This window comes from Cheilinus undulatus, linkage group 21 (genome assembly GCF_018320785.1).
Source record: "Cheilinus undulatus linkage group 21, ASM1832078v1, whole genome shotgun sequence".
NCBI lineage: Eukaryota > Metazoa > Chordata > Actinopteri > Labriformes > Labridae > Cheilinus > Cheilinus undulatus.
Window position 1 is genome coordinate 41,846,980 of NC_054885.1, and position 19,722 is coordinate 41,866,701.

The following is a 19,722-nucleotide window of genomic DNA, read 5'->3' on the forward strand; positions in this document are numbered from 1 at the left end:
CTTAGAAATGACAGTCACACTGGAAATCAGAGCAGGAACCTTCTGACTGAGAGGCGACAGAGCCAACCACTGTACCACCAAGCAGCATCACTGGACAGCTGCCCTCTCTATAATTCATTCAATGACAAGAACATTTCTTCTTATTTGATTTATTATAAGATATATTCATGGTTTATTCTCTATGAAACAAACATTAACACACAATGACTCACAGACCCCACCCCCCCACCCCACACACACACACACACACACACACACACACCCACACACACAGCTGCAGTATGTGTAAAGCAGAAACACACAAACCCCCCACACATTCACTCTCCCACAGCAGTGCTGGAGTCTGTCGTTTCCTCATAAATACAGACGGTATCTTCAGAGTAGTCTCAGACAGCAGCAGGATCGGGGTTCTCCAGGTCGTTCTCTCCTGGATCAGCTATCACTGATGGCGCCCCCCTGTGGTCAAACAGAGCACAGTTCCCTGTCAGCTCTCCTTCAAACATGAGTAGGACAGAATGCAGCAGGAAGAGCTGCTGCTGTGAAAACACACTCAGTGACAGCCACCCTGACCCTACCACTGATCAATGTTTAAGGCATGGTCTGGTCCACATAGACACTGAGGGAAATCTGAATAAGGGTGTTGGACTAGACAGAGGAGGCTGTGAGTTCTACATGAAGTAAAAACAATCAAACATGTCTCCGACCAGAAAAGCAGCCTCCTCATGTCACCAACACCAAGAGTGATAGTTAACGAAGGGCTGATGTTACAAAGAGGTAAACATGAGCCTGTCCCAGCTTTTATCACACATTTCTCTGGTCTCTAATTCAAAATGGCCAGATCATTTTCCAAGAACAATAAATGTCAATATTTATTATATTCGTGCTATGTTTAAAAAAAATGTTGACTTTATGATTATAATAACCATTATTTTCTACTTTCATTTCCCAACTTTTAAGGAGATTAGCTGTATTTAAACGATCAACAACAAAAACGTAGAAGAGTTCTCCTAAAATATCTGAACATTTATTTTTTCTTTTCACTTTTTTACACTGACTGATAGCAATGCTTTAAGAAAGCAGGGACAGAGAGCAAGATAATGATGATGAGGAGAAAGCAGGGACAGAGAGCAAGATGATGATGATGAGGAGAAAGCAGGGACAGAGAGCAAGATGATGATGATGAGGAGAAAGCAGGGACAGAGAGCAAGATAATGATGATGAGGAGAACGCAGGGACAGAGAGCAAGATAATGATGATGAGGAGAAAGCAGGGACAGAGAGCAAGATGACGATGATTATGGAGGAGAGGAAAGCAGGGACAGAGAGCAAGATGACAATGATTATGGAGGAGAGGAAAGCAGGGACAGAGAGCAAGATAATGATGATGAGAAGAAAGCAGGGACAGAGAGCAAGATAAGGGAGGAGAGGAAAGCAGGGACAGAGAGCAAGATAATGATGATGAGGAGAAAGCAGGGACAGAGAGCAGGATAATGGAGGAGAGGAAAGCAGGGACAGAGAGCAGGATAATGGAGGAGAGGAAAGCAGGGACAGAGAGCAAGATAATGATGATGAGGAGAAAGCAGGGACAGAGAGCAAGATGACGATGATGATGGAGGAGAGGAAAGCAGGGACAGAGAGCAAGATAATGATGATGAGGAGAAAGCAGGGACAGAGAGCAAGATGACGATGATGATGGAGGAGAGGAAAGCAGGGACAGAGAGCAAGATGACAATGATTATGGAGGAGAGGAAAGCAGGGACAGAGAGCAAGATAATGATGATGAGGAGAAAGCAGGGACAGAGAGCAAGATGACGATGATGATGGAGGAGAGGAAAGCAGGGACAGAGAGCAAGATAATGATGATGAGGAGAAAGCAGGGACAGAGAGCAAGATGACGATGATGATGGAGGAGAGGAAAGCAGGGACAGAGAGCAAGATGACAATGATTATGGAGGAGAGGAAAGCAGGGACAGAGAGCAAGATGACAATGATTATGGAGGAGAGGAAAGCAGGGACAGAGAGCAAGATAATGATGATGAGGAGAAAGCAGGGACAGAGAGCAAGATAAGGGAGGAGAGGAAAGCAGGGACAGAGAGCAAGATAATGATGATGAGGAGAAAGCAGGGACAGAGAGCAGGATAATGGAGGAGAGGAAAGCAGGGACAGAGAGCAGGATAATGGAGGAGAGGAAAGCAGGGACAGAGAGCAAGATAATGATGATGAGGAGAAAGCAGGGACAGAGAGCAAGATAATGATGATGAGAAGAAAGCAGGGACAGAGAGCAAGATAAGGGAGGAGAGGAAAGCAGGGACAGAGAGCAAGATAATGATGATGAGGAGAAAGCAGGGACAGAGAGCAGGATAATGGAGGAGAGGAAAGCAGGGACAGAGAGCAGGATAATGGAGGAGAGGAAAGCAGGGACAGAGAGCAAGATAATGATGATGAGGAGAAAGCAGGGACAGAGAGCAAGATGACGATGATGATGGAGGAGAGGAAAGCAGGGACAGAGAGCAAGATAATGATGATGAGGAGAAAGCAGGGACAGAGAGCAAGATGACGATGATGATGGAGGAGAGGAAAGCAGGGACAGAGAGCAAGATGACGATGATGATGGAGGAGAGGAAAGCAGGGACAGAGAGCAAGATGACAATGATTATGGAGGAGAGGAAAGCAGGGACAGAGAGCAAGATGACAATGATTATGGAGGAGAGGAAAGCAGGGACAGAGAGCAAGATAATGATGATGAGGAGAAAGCAGGGACAGAGAGCAAGATAAGGGAGGAGAGGAAAGCAGGGACAGAGAGCAAGATAATGATGATGAGGAGAAAGCAGGGACAGAGAGCAGGATAATGGAGGAGAGGAAAGCAGGGACAGAGAGCAGGATAATGGAGGAGAGGAAAGCAGGGACAGAGAGCAAGATGACAATGATGATGGAGGAGAGGAAAGCAGGGACAGAGAGCAAGATGACGATGATGATGGAGGAGAGGAAAGCAGGGACAGAGAGCAAGATGACGATGATGATGGAGGAGAGGAAAGCAGGGACAGAGAGCAAGATGACAATGATTATGGAGGAGAGGAAAGCAGGGACAGAGAGCAAGATGACAATGATTATGGAGGAGAGGAAAGCAGGGACAGAGAGCAAGATAATGATGATGAGGAGAAAGCAGGGACAGAGAGCAGGATAATGGAGGAGAGGAAAGCAGGGACAGAGAGCAAGATAATGATGATGAGGAGAAAGCAGGGACAGAGAGCAAGATGACGATGATGATGGAGGGGAGGAAAGCAGGGACAGAGAGCAAGAGGAGAGTTACAGTCATATAAACTATTGTGAAGGTCCATCATAAGTGAATTCTTTTTCATGTGCTAGACAAATAAAGTGCTGGATGCTGATGAAATGGTGCAATGTCTTTGCCTGGCTGGCTAAGCGGGACTGTGTGTGATTTTTTTTCTGGGGTCCTGAAATCCCTAGCTACTCTCCTGGGTTTGGTCTCAGACTTAGACCAGCTCTTACTTTTGCTGCTGTAGGCTTCAAACTTTCAGTTTCTGGTATTTTGAAGCAAGAGCAGTTCAACTTTTGACACCTTTGGAGGAGAGGCTGGATCTGTCATGGTCTGAGTGTTGATCCTCTCTGATGAAGGCCTCGGTGTCAGCGTTCTTTTAAAGTTTGGTATTTTCTGATACAATCATCCCTACGACTGTATTGATCACCCCGGGTCCTGGCCTCACCCTGAGTATGGAGGAGGGGGGGCGTCATGCTGCCCGCTGTGGTGCAGAGCCTCGTTGTAGCTCGGTAAACCTGGAGCGATGATCCCTGCCAACGGCACCGTCTCTGGGGCCGGACGACCGTCCGCCGCCATCCTCACTGGAACTCTACACAAACACAACGGGAAGATGAAATCAGGATGTTCAACATGAATGTGACTGGATCTGCTCTCTGTGACCAGAGAACCCCCCCCCAAAACCACCACTCTAGGACCAGAAACACCAGATTTGGTCTGATATCAGCGTTTGGGAGGGGACTCACTGAGCCGCTCTACGTCCCCCCTTATTCTTGGCTTTGTAGCAGTAGATCCCCAAAACAGTGGCGATGACCGCTGACACCAACACCGCCATGATCCCTGCCACCAGCCCCGACACATCCACTCTGGGGGCGTACTCTGGAAGCAGATATCAGAATCAGACCAGGACCAGGATTGGCCCAGACACAGACTTGGACTCTAAACATTTAGATAGGTTTAGAATCAGGAGAAGAGACTGTCCACTAATCTAGGACGGGGTTAATCTGGAGAACGTGGATTATCCAATCATAGACATACCTGTGTGATGATTAAATAACTCACTGCTGTGATTGATTATTAATTAACCAAACATTCTGACAGCACTCATAAATAAATACATATACTACTTTGCCAAAAGTATTCACTCAGCCATCCAAATAATCTAAATCAGGTGTTCCAGTCACTTCCATGTCCACAGGTGTATAAAATCATCACCTAGGCATGCAGACTGTTTCTACAAACATTAGTGAAAGAATGGCTCGCTCTCAGGAGCTCAGTGAATTCCAGCGTAGTACTGTGATAGGATGCCACCTGGGCAACAAGTCCAGTGGTGAAATTTCCTGGCTCCTAAATATTCCACAGTCAACTGTCAGTGGTATTAGAACAAAGTGGAAGCCACTGGGAACCACAGCAACTCAGCCACCAAGTGGTAGGACACGTAAAATGACGGGGCGGGGTCAGAGGATGCTGAGGTCATAGTGCGCAGAGGTCGCCAACTTCCTGCTGAATCAATGGCTACAGACCTCCAAACTTCATGCTGCCTTCAGATTAGCTCAAGAACAGTGGTAGAAAGCTTCATGAATGGGTTTCCATGGTAACAGCTGCATCCAAGCCATACATCACCAAGGGCAATGCAAAGCGTGGGATGCAGTGGTGTAAAGCACGCCGCCACTGGACTCTAGAGCAGTGGAGACGCCTTCTCTAGAGTGACCAATCACGCTTCTCCATCTGGCAATCTGATGGTCCAGTCTGGGTTTGGTGGTTGCCAGGAGAACGGTACTTGTCTGACTGCATTGTGCCAAGTGTAAAGTTTGGTGGAGGGGGGATTATGGTGTGGGCTTGTTCTTCAGGAGCTGGGCTTGGCCCTTAGTTCCAGTCAAAGGAACTCTGAATGCTTCAGCATACCAAGAGATTCTGGACAATTCCATGCTCCCAACTTTGTGGGAACAGTTTGGGGATGGCCCCTTCCTGCTCCAACATGACTGTGCACCAGAGCACAAAGCAAGGTCCATAAAGACATGGAGGAGAGAGTTTGGTGTGGATCAACTGGACTGGCCTGCACAGAGTCCTGACCTCAACCCCATAGAACACCTTTGGGATGAATTAGAGCGGAGACTGAGAGCCAGGCCTTCTGGTCCAACATCAGTGTGTGACCTCACAAATGTGCTTCTGGAAGAATGGTCAAAAATTCCCATAAACACACTCCTAAACCTGTGGAAAGCCTTCCCAGAAGAGTTGGAGCTGTTATAGCTGCAGAGGGTGGACCCATGTCAGATTAAACCCTATGGATTAAGAATGGGATGTACTTAAGTTCATATGAGGCTGGTGAGCCAATACTTTTGGCAATATAGTGTAGATATATAAGTGTATAAATGTATCTCTATATAATCAAATATAAATGAATGTACTAATATCATGACTAGCTAGGGTGTATAAATAAATAGATGTAACACGCAGACACACCGACGTGTTCGTTCACGTCTGGAATGATTGCTCAGCTCCTTTTCAGCAACTCCAGCTTTTAATAAACAAATAAATAAATACATGGATAAATAAATTAACGTCAATGTAATTCTCTCTCAGACTTCTCTCTGAGATGATTTCATCATCGTCACATTCTGGACGAGTTTTAAGATCAGAAATATTTCCATCAACCAATCAGATTCAAGCATTAGTCATCATAATTCTCCTGTGGTTGTTATTTGTGAGCTTTGAGTCATTAAACAGCGTCCTAATGAACCTCACACCAACATTAGTGGACTGATATAACAGTTCTTGAAAACTTTACCGTGACTGTTCACGTAGTCGGTCCAGAATTTTTCCTGACAAGAGAAAAAAGAAAAATGTAACCAGAAACAGCTGAGGAGCAACGTCAGTCTACAACTAAAACAATAGATAGATACAAATATGAATTAATATATGAATATGATATATGAATATATATAAAATATGAATATGAATTAAAGCTGACAGCAGCATTAGTATTAGCATTGACCCTTTGACCTGCTCAAAGTTAGACTGAGGTGTGTCCCTGCAGCTCTGTCAGGAGCCTCAGACTTTATAATGGGTGTGTATTAAACATTCCATTTTCCCGCCTTCAGTGAGTCACATGACCAGCTGCACTGAACTGCCAATCAGTGAGTGACATCATCAACTGTCCTCATCCAGAGTGAAACTGACTAAAATTTTTTTGAACTTCACCTCACAGATGCCACAATTTTGAACAAAACTCTCTGAAATTAAGATATTCTTGTAGTAAATTTTGTCAGGAATCCATCCATGTCATTTTTAAAGCTGTAGGACCTTTGGTTTTTTGTGTAGAGGCCTAACTGCCACAGCTTGTGTGGAGCTGAATCCTACTACCCCATTCATTTGAATGGGAGCAGCAGGGAGGGCTTCTTTGGGGTTGACCAACTTTGAGGGCTTGTAATTCAGAAACCGTTTGAGAAACAACAAATTCAATCAGAACTTTTGATCAGCATGGCGTAGTGCGTCTTCTCTGCACTATTTAAGCCGATACCATTTACAGCCTAGGAGTAGATACATTTTGGTTTTGGTCCAAAATTTGGGCAAAATTTTATTTTTGAAAGGCAAATTGCCGGCTTCCTGTTTGAGATAGGTTAGGGGTGTCGGTGCGCGATTTGTGGGTCTCGATGAGACGAGCGTTTCAATGTTGCTCTCTATGACATTCCTACTGGCCGTGAGGGCCATTTTAGTGTGCCTAGGTGGCGCTAGAGAGCACATTTTGGCATGTTTGGGGTTGATTTTTTAATTTTATCAAATTCTCACAGAATCTAAGATGTGTGCCAATTTTGGTGAGTTTTTGAGCGTGTTTAGGGGTCAAATTAAGGTTTAAAGTGGTTGTGGAATAATAAGAAGAAGAAAGAGACGGACGAAATACAATAGGGTCCTGGCCCTTTGGGCAGTGAGGACCCTAATGAATGAATGAAAAGGTGGATGAATAATGAATACAAAAATAAATACTTGAATGAATGAATGAATGAATGAATGAATGAATGAATGAATGATGAATCTGTCCAGGGAGCGTGTGCAGAGCCTCACCGTCGTCGCGTCGTCCTCAAACACCTCCCTGGCCTCCTCATAGCTGCACATCTCCTCCACACACTCTCTCTCCAGACTGTCGGACACCACCAGCTCAAAGTCCCAGCTGTTATAGAGCAGAGAGCGAGAGAGGAAGGACGAGGCCTCACGGCCCTCCATCTGCACGCCGCCACCTACAGCACAAACGCCATTATATATGCACAAGCTCCAGGAAATATGTACCATTTACAACACATTATATATATTTACAATAAATAAAACACAACCAGACAACATATATACAGCACTAACACCATTATAAGACTCAGTATATAAGGATATATGTCCCATATACAACACATTATACAGGTTCATCTAAAAACTGAGAATATCATTTAAAGTTCAATATTTCTGTCTCTCATGTCAGAAAGGTAAACCCATATATTATATAGACTCATTACACATAGAGTGAAATATTTCAGCCTTTATTTCTCTAAATGTTGATGATTATGGCTCACAGATAAGAAACCCCAAAATTCAGAGTCTCAGAAAATGAGAATATTAATAAGATCAATAAAAGGATGTTTTAGACAGAAATGTCAGGCTTCTGAAAAGTCTGTTCATTTCTATGCATCAATACTTGGTTGGGCCTCCTTCTGCATGAATTACTGCATCAATGCGGCGTGGCATGGAGGCGATCAGCCTGTGGCACTGCTCAGGTGTAATGAAGCCCAGGTTGCTTTGATAGCGGCCTTCAGGTCATCTGCATTGTTGGGTCTGGTGTCTCTCATCTTCCATAGATTCTCTATGGGGTTCAGGTCAGAGTCACAGTAACACCATGGTCACTGAAGCAGCTTTTGGTACCTTTGGCAGTGTGGGCAGGTGCCAAGTCCTGCTGGAAAATCAAATCAGCATCTCCATGGTGCTGGTCAGCAGAAGGAAGCATGAAGGTCTCTAAAATGTCCTGGTAGATGGCTGCGCTGACCTTTGACCTGATAAAACACAGTGGACCAACACCAGCAGAAGCCATGGCAGCCCAGATCATCACTGACTGTGGAAACTTCACACTGGACTTCAAGAAACCTGGATTCTGGTCCTCTCCTCTCTTCCTCCAGACTCTGGGATCTGGATTTACAAATGACATGCAAAATGTACTTTCACCTGAAAAGAGGACTCTGGACCACTGAGACCACAACAGTCCAGTTCTTTGTCTCCACAGCCCAGGTAAGACTCTTCTGACGTCTCTGGTTCAGGAGTGGATTGACATGAGGAATGCCACATTTGTAGTCCAGGTCTAGGACTGGTCTGTAGTGCAGGTCTAGGACTGGTCTGTAGTCCAGGTCTAGGACTGGTCTGTAGTCCAGGTCCAGGACTGGTCTGTAGTCCAGGTCTAGGACTGGTCTGTAGTCCAGGTGTAGGACTGGTCTGTAGTCCAGGTCTAGGACTGGTCTGTAGTCCAGGTCTAGGACTGGTCTGTAGTCCAGGTCCAGGACTGGTCTGTAGTCCAGGTCCAGGACTGGTCTGTGGTCCAGGTCTAGGACTGGTCTGTGGTCCAGGTCTAGGACTGGTCTGTGGTCCAGGTCCAGGACTGGTCTGTAGTCCAGGTCTAGGATTGGTCTGTAGTCAAGGTCTAGGACTTGTCTGTAGTCCAGGTCTAGGATTGGTCTGTTGTCCAGGTTTAGGACTGGTCTGTGGTCCAGGTCTAGGACTGGTCTGTAGTCCAGGTCTGGGACTGGTCCGGAGTACAGGTCTAGGACTGGTCTGTAGTCCTGGTCTAGGACTGGTCTGTAGTCCAGGTCCAGGACTGGTCTGTGGTCCAGGTCTAGGACTGGTCTGTAGTCCAGGTCTAGGACTGGTCTGTAGTCCAGGTCCAGGACTGGTCTGTAGTCCAGGTCTAGGACTGGTCTGTAGTCCAGGTCTAGGACTGGTCTGTGGTCCAGGTCTAGGACTGGTCTGTAGTCCAGGTCCAGGACTGGTCTGTGGTCCACGTCTAGGATTGGTCTGTGGTCCATGTCTAGGACTGGTCTGTGGTCCAGGTCTAGGATTGGTCTGTGTTCCATGTCTAGGATTGGTCTGTGGTCCAGGTCTAGGACTGGTCTGTAGTCCAGGTCTAGGACTGATCCGTGTTCCATGTCTAGGATTGGTCTGTAGTGCAGGTCCAGGACTGGTCTGTAGTCCAGGTCTAGGATTGGTCTGTAGTCCAGGTTTAGGACTGGTCTGTGGTCCAGGTCTAGGACTGGTCTGTAGTCCAGGTCTAGGACTGATCCGTGTTCCATGTCTAGGACTGGTCTGTAGTCCAGGTCTAGGACTGGTGTGTAGTCCAGGTCTAGGACTGGTCTGTGGTCCAGGTCCAGGACTGGTCTGTAGTCCAGGTCTAGGATTGGTCTGTAGTCCAGGTCTAGGACTGGTCTGTAGTCCAGGTCTAGGATTGGTCTGTTGTCCAGGTTTAGGACTGGTCTGTGGTCCAGGTCTAGGACTGGTCTGTAGTCCAGGTCTAGGACTGGTCCGGAGTACAGGTCTAGGACTGGTCTGTAGTCCAGGTCTAGGACTGGTCTGTAGTCCAGGTCCAGGACTGGTCTGTAGTCCAGGTCTAGGATTGGTCTGTAGTCCAGGTTTAGGACTGGTCTGTGGTCCAGGTCTAGGACTGGTCTGTAGTCCAGGTCCAGGACTGGTCTGTGGTCCAGGTCTAGGACTGGTCTGTAGTCCAGGTCTAGGACTGGTCTGTAGTCCAGGTCCAGGACCGGTCTGTAGTCCAGGTCTAGGACTGGTCTGTAGTCCAGGTTTAGGACTGGTCTGTGGTCCAGGTCTAGGACTGGTCTGTAGTCCAGGTCCAGGACTGGTCTGTAGTCCAGGTCTAGGATTGGTCTGTGGTCCATGTCTAGGACTGGTCTGTAGTCCAGGTCTAGGATTGGTCTGTAGTCCAGGTTTAGGACTGGTCTGTGGTCCAGGTCTAGGACTGGTCTGTAGTCCAGGTCCAGGACTGGTCTGTGGTCCAGGTCTAGGATTGGTCTGTGGTCCATGTCTAGGACTGGTCTGTGGTCCAGGTCTAGGATTGGTCTGTGGTCCATGTCTAGGACTGGTCTGTAGTCCAGGGCTAGGATTGGTCTGTGGTCCATGTCTAGGACTGGTCTGTAGTCCAGGGCTAGGATTGGTCTGTAGTCCAGGTTTAGGACTGGTCTGTGGTCCAGGTCTAGGACTGGTCTGTAGTCCAGGTCCAGGACTGGTCTGTGGTCCAGGTCTAGGATTGGTCTGTGGTCCATGTCTAGGACTGGTCTGTAGTCCAGGTCTAGGACTGATCCGTGTTCCATGTCTAGGACTGGTCTGTAGTCCAGGTCCAGGACTGGTCTGTAGTCCAGGTCTAGGATTGGTCTGTAGTCCAGGTTTAGGACTGGTCTGTGGTCCAGGTCTAGGACTGGTCTGTAGTCCAGGTCTAGGATTGGTCTGTAGTCCAGGTTTAGGACTGGTCTGTGGTCCAGGTCTAGGACTGGTCTGTAGTCCAGGTTTAGGACTGGTCTGTAGTCCAGGTCTAGGACTGGTCTGTGGTCCAGGTCCAGGACTGGTCTGTAGTCCAGGTTTAGGACTGGTCTGTGGTCCAGGTCTAGGACTGGTCTGTAGTCCAGGTCTAGGACTGGTCTGTAGTCCAGGTCCAGGACTGGTCTGTAGTCCAGGTTTAGGACTGGTCTGTGGTCCAGGTCTAGGACTGGTCTGTAGTCCAGGTCTAGGACTGGTCTGTAGTCCAGGTCTTGGATACAGTCTCTGAACAAGCAGCTTCTTTAGCAATGACCTTTGACCTTCCCCTCCCTGTGGAGGGTGTCAGTGTCTGTCCTCTGGACCTCTGTCCAGTCTGCAGTCTTCCCCATGATTGTGGATCCTACTGACCCAGACTGAGACCATCTAAAGGCTCAGGAACCTCTGCAGGTGTTTGGACTTCATCAGCTGGTTAGGGTGTGACTCCATGACTTTACAATATTCAACTTTTTCACAATATTCTCATTTTCTGACTCTGAATTTTGGGTTTCTAATCTGTGAGCCATAATCATCAACATTTAGAGAAATAAAGGCTGAAACATTTCCCTCTGTGTGATGAGTCTGTGTAATATATGGTTTACCTTTCTGACATGAGGGACAGAAATATTGAACTTTTAATAATATTCTCATTTTTGGAGATGAACCTGTATATATTTACATTAAATACAACACAACCAGACAAAATATACCCAGCACAGAGGTACACTCACACAACGAGTCTCTACATGTAAGGAAACATATATGTTATATATTTAAAAAATATATATATACATATATAATACTCAAACGCAGGGAGGTTAGGCCTGATAACTCAAACTCAAACTCAAACTCAAACTCAAACTCAAACGTGCTTTATTGGCATGAACAAATGTGTCCTGTTATTGCCAAAGCATTACATAGAAAAATAAACACATTAAATTGATCAAATAAAATAACAGCATTTTTTTTAGATAATCATGACTATATTATAGAACAGAGCAAAATAATAGCTACAGGATTTACATGTATGCTATTACATCTTATGATTCAGAGTTAAACATTGAACAATAAATATATATGTGAATTTTGCATGTAAACATATTTACAGAACACTGAGTTAATCATCAGAGTTTTATACTCAATAATAATATCTTGCAAAGAAACTTGTCTAGCTGTGTGACTGCTGTAAAATACTCAGCTGACAGTTTTACTGTTGAAATTTCCTCTCCAAGTAGGGTTTGAATTTGGCTCTGACTGGGCAGGGCAGCCTGGGATTATATCATTAAATTTGGGAAAATAAATTTCTCCAACTTTTTCATTTCTTGGACAGTTTATTAAAAATGGATCTCTGTTTCTACCTCTCCTGTAGAAACACTGATTTGAATATTTTTGCTTATTATCTCTGTCTATTTCTGTGATCTTTGAGCTGGGTATAATGCTGCTACCATTGTCAGGACATGTGGATCTTCTGATGTCAAACCTGGAGTTATCAGGGACCACAGAGGGCTGCTGTATGATGCAGACTCAGATTCTATGAGGTGGTTGGTGAATTTCATTGTTCTTTTTTTGATTTGAATTAAGAGAGGGTATTGACCAAGTTCTGCTCTGCAGCCGGGGTTTGGGCAGTTCCTGTGGACTCTGTCTTTACAAAACTCCAGATGGACTTTCTCAACTGGGTTTGAGTCCCAGAGCTTGAGTTTGATTGACTGGCCCCACATTTCGCTTCCTTACAGGAGGATTGGTTCTATAACACTTTTAAAAATCTTGAGCCAGATCCTTACAGGGATGTTTAAACTGGAAAGAGTTTTTCTGATGCTGTAATAAGCTCTGCGAGCTTCATCAGCCAATGAGCTCACATCCTTAGCAAAATATCCAGAACTGGACCCAGGTCAGAGTACTCAGTAGAGGGATTTAGAACCGTGTCTCCCAAACAGAACTGATGCTTCTGACTTTGTGATCTGGCTTTCTTTTGAAATATCATGATTTTAGTTTTGTCCAGATTCACACTGATCTTCCAGTGTGGATCCTTTATTTCTCTGGAGTAACTCTGAAGGACATTCAGTAGCTCTTGCAGACGTTGTTCTGTGTGTGATAACAGTAGTAAATCATCAGCATAGAAAAGACTTTTTTTGATTTCTTTTCCCTCTAGATCCAGTCCTGGGCTGAGGAATTTTCCAAAAGTTTGGACAGGTTGTCAGTGTAAATGTTAAAAGGGTTGGTGACAGACTGCAGCCCTGATGGACACCACAACATTGTTTCAAAAATTCAGTCCTATGTTGTCCAATTTTAACTGCACATTTGTATTTGATTAAATCATAAACCTTTCCTCCAGTTCCATTTTGGAGGAGTTGGTAGAAAAGACCGTTGTGCCAAACAGAATCAAAAGCTTTCCTAAAATCCACAAAGCAGCCAAAGATTTTTCCTTTATGTTTCTGGTGAACGTATTTTGGGATCAGTGTATTTGGAGTAAATATGTGATCTGCTCTGTGTTTGGGGATGAAGCCGATTTGGGATTTACTCAGTACGTTATGTTCAGTTAAGAAGGAAAGGATTCTCTAATTTAAAATACTACTAAATAGTTTTCCCAGATTAGAACTGACACAGACTCCTCTATGATTACTGGGGTTAGGTTTATCTCCAGTTTTGTAGATGAGACCTCTGTTCCAGGTGTCAGGATAGACACCACTTTTTAACACTAAACTGAATCATTTAAGCTGCAGCTTTTAGTTTAGTGCTGTTTTAACATTTCAGACATGAAGACCACAGGCTTTTCCGTTGTTAAGATCAGACAGTTTGTCCTGGAGCTCTGCCATTGTTACTGGGCTGTCTAAAGTATTCTGGTTATCTTTTATAGCTTGTTCTAATGATGCTAATTTGTTAATAATGCTAACCTGGTGTTTGCTTTGGCCGAATTGTTCTGGATTTCCAGATTAATGTGAGAGTAGCTTTTCCAAACGTTGCCGTTCTGTATAGCTGTTATTTAGGTTTTGGGTGAGTTAAATTTTTCCACAGGTTCCAAAAACTGTTCTGATCTATTGCTTCTTCATTCTCTGCATATTGAGCCTTTTTTTGACTGATAATTCTCTTGTATTGTCTTGTATAGAGTGATCTGATTGTGATCAGATATTGAACATTGTGGTAAGACTGTGAATGCATTATATTTTCCAGATCGAGATCTGTAATGGCATAATCAATAACACTGATTCCTAACACAGAGCAGCCCAGAGAATCTCCTGCTGTGCGACCATTAACAATATATAATCCCAAGGCTTTGCACATTTGTAAAACTTCTTTTCCACTCTTATTAACTGTACCATCATAGCTGAGTCTTTGCTTTGAAAAGATGGGTTGACAAACTGGAGTTAAATTTAAATGGAAATTACCATCGATGTTAATAAAATCTCCAATAAGCAACACAGAACCAAGAGACTGGAAGTGAAGCGTTTCAGGATTTCATGGAGATTTTCCTCTGAATAATACGGGGAGCTTGATGGTGGTAAATAAATTCTTTACAGTTTTCAAGAAGCCCTTTGTTTATTTTTAGCCAAGTATGGGTTTTCCCTTTTTTGATTGGTGAAATATAATTTTTATGTTCCTGTTTGTACCAAATAAGTATTCCACCAGACTGTCTCCCATTTTTGATATGAGGATTTTTTAAGGAGGGTAGACTCAGTTCAATGTAGCTGTTTGGACAATCTGAGGGGATGTTAGCATGCCTCCATGTTTCCAGCAAGATAATGAAGTCATTGTTGTAGACGTTATCTTGAAGTCTTCAAACCAAAAGTAGAAGACCTCAGTCCCTGAATATTCCAGCTACTGATGGAAAAAGATGCTATTTCTTAAGCTCAAACTTGTAGTGTTTCCCAAAAAAGTATTTAAAATATGATCAACACATTAACAAAGGGAAGAATTAAAAAGAAAAAAAAATCATGAAAATCTTGAATGTGAGTAAAACAAGTTTTCAATTCAATAAATTAACTTTGTAACAAAAGAATAGATGATGTCTCTTAACTGACTTGGTTCTACAGGAATCTTCTGACCTGCAGCCACTGCAGCGTTGGTGTCTCTCTGTGCCAAGTCGTCTGTCTTGGGTGTGTAGGACTCTAAAGGGGGACGGGGATGGTCCTGCTGCTGCTGCTGAGGGGATGGGTGATGGTGCCTAGGGTGTGAGTGGTGAGGGTGTGGCCGTGGCCTCTGTCGGAGGTTTCTCTGGTAGAGAGGCTGGTTGTCTCCCTGGTGTTCACAGGGACCTGCTCAGATCGTTTGAGCCAGTATGGATGATGATGGACAGCTGTTCCATAGCTTTGTCAGGGGTAGGGGTCCAAAGTTTCACAGACTTTTTATCAGAAACAGACGCGTCATATCAGTGTGTTTCCCGTTAGAGTCGCAGAGAAACAGGATGTCTTTTTGTGTGGGCCTGTTGACTTTTGGGTCTTGTTGATTTTCAGGAGAGATGGGTGTGTCTTTTGTAGGTTCTGGTTGTACGGGTGGCCCTAGTGGAGGGGGTTTAGATGATAGTGGGCATTTTGGTGGGTTGGCCTCAGAGGATATGACCCTTCTCTTGTTCTTGCTGTACTCTGTTATGGTAGATGTTGGTTATATCTTCTCTCAATGTCAACCGTAGAGTTTGGTTATCCTCCTCCAACTGTTTTACTGCCCGCTGCAGTTCTTTTATCTGATCTTTCTGTTGGAGGATCAGAGTGTAGGTTTCATCTTTCACTAAGTTATTGGTGGTATTTTGGTACAGATTAGTCAGCGTTTTCTCTTTGAACTGGATGAATTCTCTCTCGAGTACAGACAGTCCTTCTCTCAGAGTCTTCAGACCACTGGAGAATCTGGGGGTGGTTTCAGGAGAGACTTGACTTGATAGATTCTTGATTGAATTGAGGCCTTCAGTCTTGATTTTGTTGTCTGCCTCTGATGATGATGAACCTCTGTTGTCTTTCTTCTCAGCCTCCTCCTTCGTTTTCTGGAAGCTGTTCTGAAAATGATCCAGGCAGTTGTCTGATCCCTGGATCATGACTGTCCCGTTGTGGTAGATGTTAATGGTCAGCACTGGGCTGGGTGTGTCTTCATCTTCAGAGACAGAGATTTGTCTTCCTTTGCTCGCTCCATTTTTCTTCGTGTACTTGAAGGTTTCGATGAATGTTGTGTGCCACGCGTTAGGCTTGTCAGTGAAGAATAACAAATTCGTCTTAACTCTTAGCTTTTGACGGATGTGAGTATCTCAATCCTCGTATCATTTTGAGCTTTTCAGGAAGTCGACTATAGTCTCAGATACTTTCAAATATGTTTCTTGAATTTTTTTTCTGATTAAAAAGATTTAAAAAATCGTCTTCCTGATACATTTCCCTTGGTATTTTGACAGTTATCTTCAATATGCTAGTTTAGCTGACTTGCAGTAGTCTGCTGTTGATCCTGGAGCAGTCTTCCGTGGCAGACAGTCACTGGCAGTTGTTGTTGAAACCTGGTCCTTCTTTTTCTTGTTGTTTGTGTTTTTCTTGATGGAAAATTTCTGTTCTTCCTCTCAAAGGTACCCTGGACTATTAGTCTTCTTTGTTGTCGTAGGTTTCATCATATGTCATCAACTTAAATGTAAAAAAACACTACAGTTCAAAGATTTAACTCAAGAGCACATCTTTCTTGCTGCCAACACTTCTGGTTGCTCGGCAACTCTCTGGTGTTATGTAGTCCATAACACCACGGATTTATCTGACAACAAGGTCAAAGTGAAATAAAATCATTTCTATTGATTTTAAAGTTTATCTGCCGGTCTCCATGGTCAGTGTCTGGAATGTAGCGGCTCATCTCATGATCATCTATGTCAAAAGTTTTACAGTAAAATTCAGGGATCATTTCTATCATCAGTCAAAATCAAACTGACTGGTACCTGTTAGATTCTCCAGCAACAAGAACTGGAGTCTGAGAAACCCACTGATGAACTCACAAACACAACCGTCAGAGCTGCAGGTGAACTCCTGAACACCGCCTGACCCTGAGAGGGGTCCTCCTGGACGCATGACATAGGAGGACCTGCTGGGCCTCTTTGGTTTCAGTGCAGGGTCTTGTTTCAGTTGAGGGTCTTGTTTCGGTTTAGGGTCTTGTTTCGATTGAGGGTCTTGTTTCGGTTGAGGGTCTTGTTTCGGTTGAGGGTCTTGTTTCGGTTGAGGGTCTTGTTTTGGTTTAGGGTCTTGTTTCGGTTGAGGGTCTTGTTTCGGTTGAGGGTCTTGTTTCGGTTGAGGGTCTTGTTTCGGTTGAGGGTCTTGTTTTGGTTTAGGGTCTTGTTTCGGTTGAGGGTCTTGTTTCGGTTGAGGGTCTTGTTTCGGTTTAGGGTCTTGTTTGGTTGAGGTCTTGTTTTGGTTTAGGTCTTGTGTCGGTTGAGGGTCTTGTTTCGGTTGAGGGTCTTGTTTCGGTTGAGGGTCTTGTTTTGGTTTAGGGTCTTGTTTCGGTTGAGGGTCTTGTTTCGGTTGAGGGTCTTGTTTCGGTTTAGGGTCTTGTTTCGATTGAGGGTCTTGTTTCGGTTAAAGGTCTTGTTTCGGTTGATGGTCTTGTTTCGGTTGAAGGTCTTGTTTCGGTTGAGGGTCTTGTTTCGGTTGAGGGTCTTGTTTCGGTTTAGGGTCTTGTTTCGATTGAGGGTCTTGTTTCGGTTAAAGGTCTTGTTTCGGTTGATGGTCTTGTTTCGGTTGAAGGTCTTGTTTCGGTTGAGGGTCTTGTTTCGGTTTAGGGTCTTGTTTCGGTTGAGGGTCTTGTTTCGATTGAGGGTCTTGTTTCGATTGAGGGTCTTGTTTCGGTTGAAGGTCTTGTTTCGGTTAAAGGTCTTGTTTCGGTTGATGGTCTTGTTTCGGTTGAAGGTCTTGTTTCGGTTGAGGGTCTTGTTTCGGTTGAGGGTCTTGTTTCGGTTGAAGGTTGAGGGTCTTGTTTCGGTTGAAGGTCTTGTTTCGGTTGAGGGTCTTGTTTCGGTTTAGGGTCTTGTTTCGGTTGAGGGTCTTGTTTCGATTGAGGGTCTTGTTTCGATTGAGGGTCTTGTTTCGGTTGAAGGTCTTGTTTCGGTTAAAGGTCTTGTTTGGTTGATGGTCTTGTTTTGGTTGAAGGTCTTGTTTGGTGGAGGGTCTTGTTTCGGTTGAGGGTCTTGTTTCGGTTGAAGGTTGAGGGTCTTGTTTCGGTTGAAGGTCTTGTTTCGGTTGAGGGTCTTGTTTCAGTTGAGGGTCTTGTTTCGGTTGAGGGTCTTGTTTCGGTTGAAGGTTGAGGGTCTTGTTTCGGTTGAAGGTCTTGTTTCGGTTGAGGGTCTTGTTTCGGTTGAGGGTTTTGTTTCGGTTGAGGGTCTTGTTTCGGTTGAGGGTCTTGTTTCAGTTGAGGGTCTTGTTTCGGTTGAGGGTCTTGTTTCGGTTGAAGGTCTTGTTTCGGTTGAGGGTCTTGTTTCGGTTGAGGGTCTTGTTTTGGTTGAAGGTCTTGTTTCGGTTGAGGATCTTGTTTCGGTTGAGGGTTTTGTTTTGGTTGAAGGTCTTGTTTCGGTTGAGGATCTTGTTTCGGTTGAGGGTCTTGTTTCGGTTGAGGATCTTGTTTCGGTTGAGGGTCTTGTTTCGGTTGCAGGCAGCGTTCATTCTGGCAGCTATTTTTAATTTTAGTTTTATTTTAGTTCCAGTCACATTTCAGTCTTTACTTTTAGTCCAAGCATTTATTCTCTGGTCTAAATCTGGTACCAGGTCATGGTAGAGTGTTCTCTGTCTAACCTGGGGTCCCTGCTTTCTACAGCTGAGAGGCAGAATAGATACAGATGTATTATTTTAGACAGATTTACCCACAGTGGAGAAACATCACAGATTTAGAATGTCTGATGAAAACTACATTATATTTTAGTCTAGTTTCAGTCATCTTGATGAAAACTGTTCAGGTACAGTCTGTAGATCAGGATGTTTCTGTCCTTATTGATCCATCGATCATTTAAATAACAGATCTGATCACTCAGGAACATGTGACATTTAAGAAGAGTGAGCATTTTTGTATCCTTGTTATGTTAATGTTTTTGTGCCGTGTAGACCGTGTGCAGGAGTTTGTGCGTGATCTTTCAGTGTTTGGAGTCTCAGAGTTCTGTTTTTGTGGCTGAGGTGTCAAACAGGTGTGAGTTTGTTTCCTCAGAGTCTCAGTTCTCAGACATTATAGATATGTATATTCAGCCACAAACATCCAGATCCGATGTTTGCCCAGCCCTAGGTGGGCACAGGCAGCAGCTGTGAGTGTCGGTGTCTGTGGGAGGACAGGTGAGCTTACCTGGCCGATGTCTGTAGGCGACGGAGCAGAGGGCGAGCTGCAGCAGAGACACAAGACAGACCCACAGCAGGGACAGGGCAGCCGCCATCACAGCTACACAACAGCAACACAACAGCTACACAACTACACAACAGCTACACAACAGCTACACAACTACACAACAGCTACACAACAGCTACACAACTACACAACAGCTACACAACAGCTACACAACAGCTACACAACAGCTACACAACTACACAACAGCTACACAACAGCTACACAACTACACAACAGCTACACAACAGCTACACAACAGCTACACAACAGCTACACAACTACACAACAGCTACACAACTACACAACAGCTACACAACAGCTACACAACTACACAACAGCTACACAACAGCTACACAACTACACAACAGCTACACAACAGCTACACAACTACACAACAGCTACACAACAGCTACACAACAGCTACACAACAGCTACACAACTACACAACAGCTACACAACAGCTACACAACTACACAACAGCTACACAACAGCTACACAACAGCTACACAACAGCTACACAACAGCTACACAACTACACAACAGCTACACAACTACACAACAGCTACACAACAGCTACACAACTACACAACA

At 44.6% G+C, this 19,722-nt stretch overlaps 1 protein-coding gene across 1 annotated transcript; it reads right to left on the reverse strand.

Annotated features, from left to right (window-relative positions):
- Positions 1 to 291: 291 nt before the first annotated feature.
- On the reverse strand, positions 292 to 19,289 carry prrg2 (proline rich Gla (G-carboxyglutamic acid) 2). Its single transcript, XM_041817018.1, has 6 exons — positions 19,093 to 19,289; positions 7,339 to 7,511; positions 6,065 to 6,098; positions 4,023 to 4,155; positions 3,725 to 3,868; positions 292 to 456 (listed from the first exon to the last, which is right to left on the reverse strand). Exons 1-6 carry the CDS (start codon positions 19,178 to 19,180, stop codon positions 387 to 389), a joined length of 642 nt encoding a protein of 213 aa, XP_041672952.1. The 5' UTR covers positions 19,181 to 19,289; the 3' UTR covers positions 292 to 386.
- Between the last annotated feature and the right edge of the window lie 433 nt (positions 19,290 to 19,722).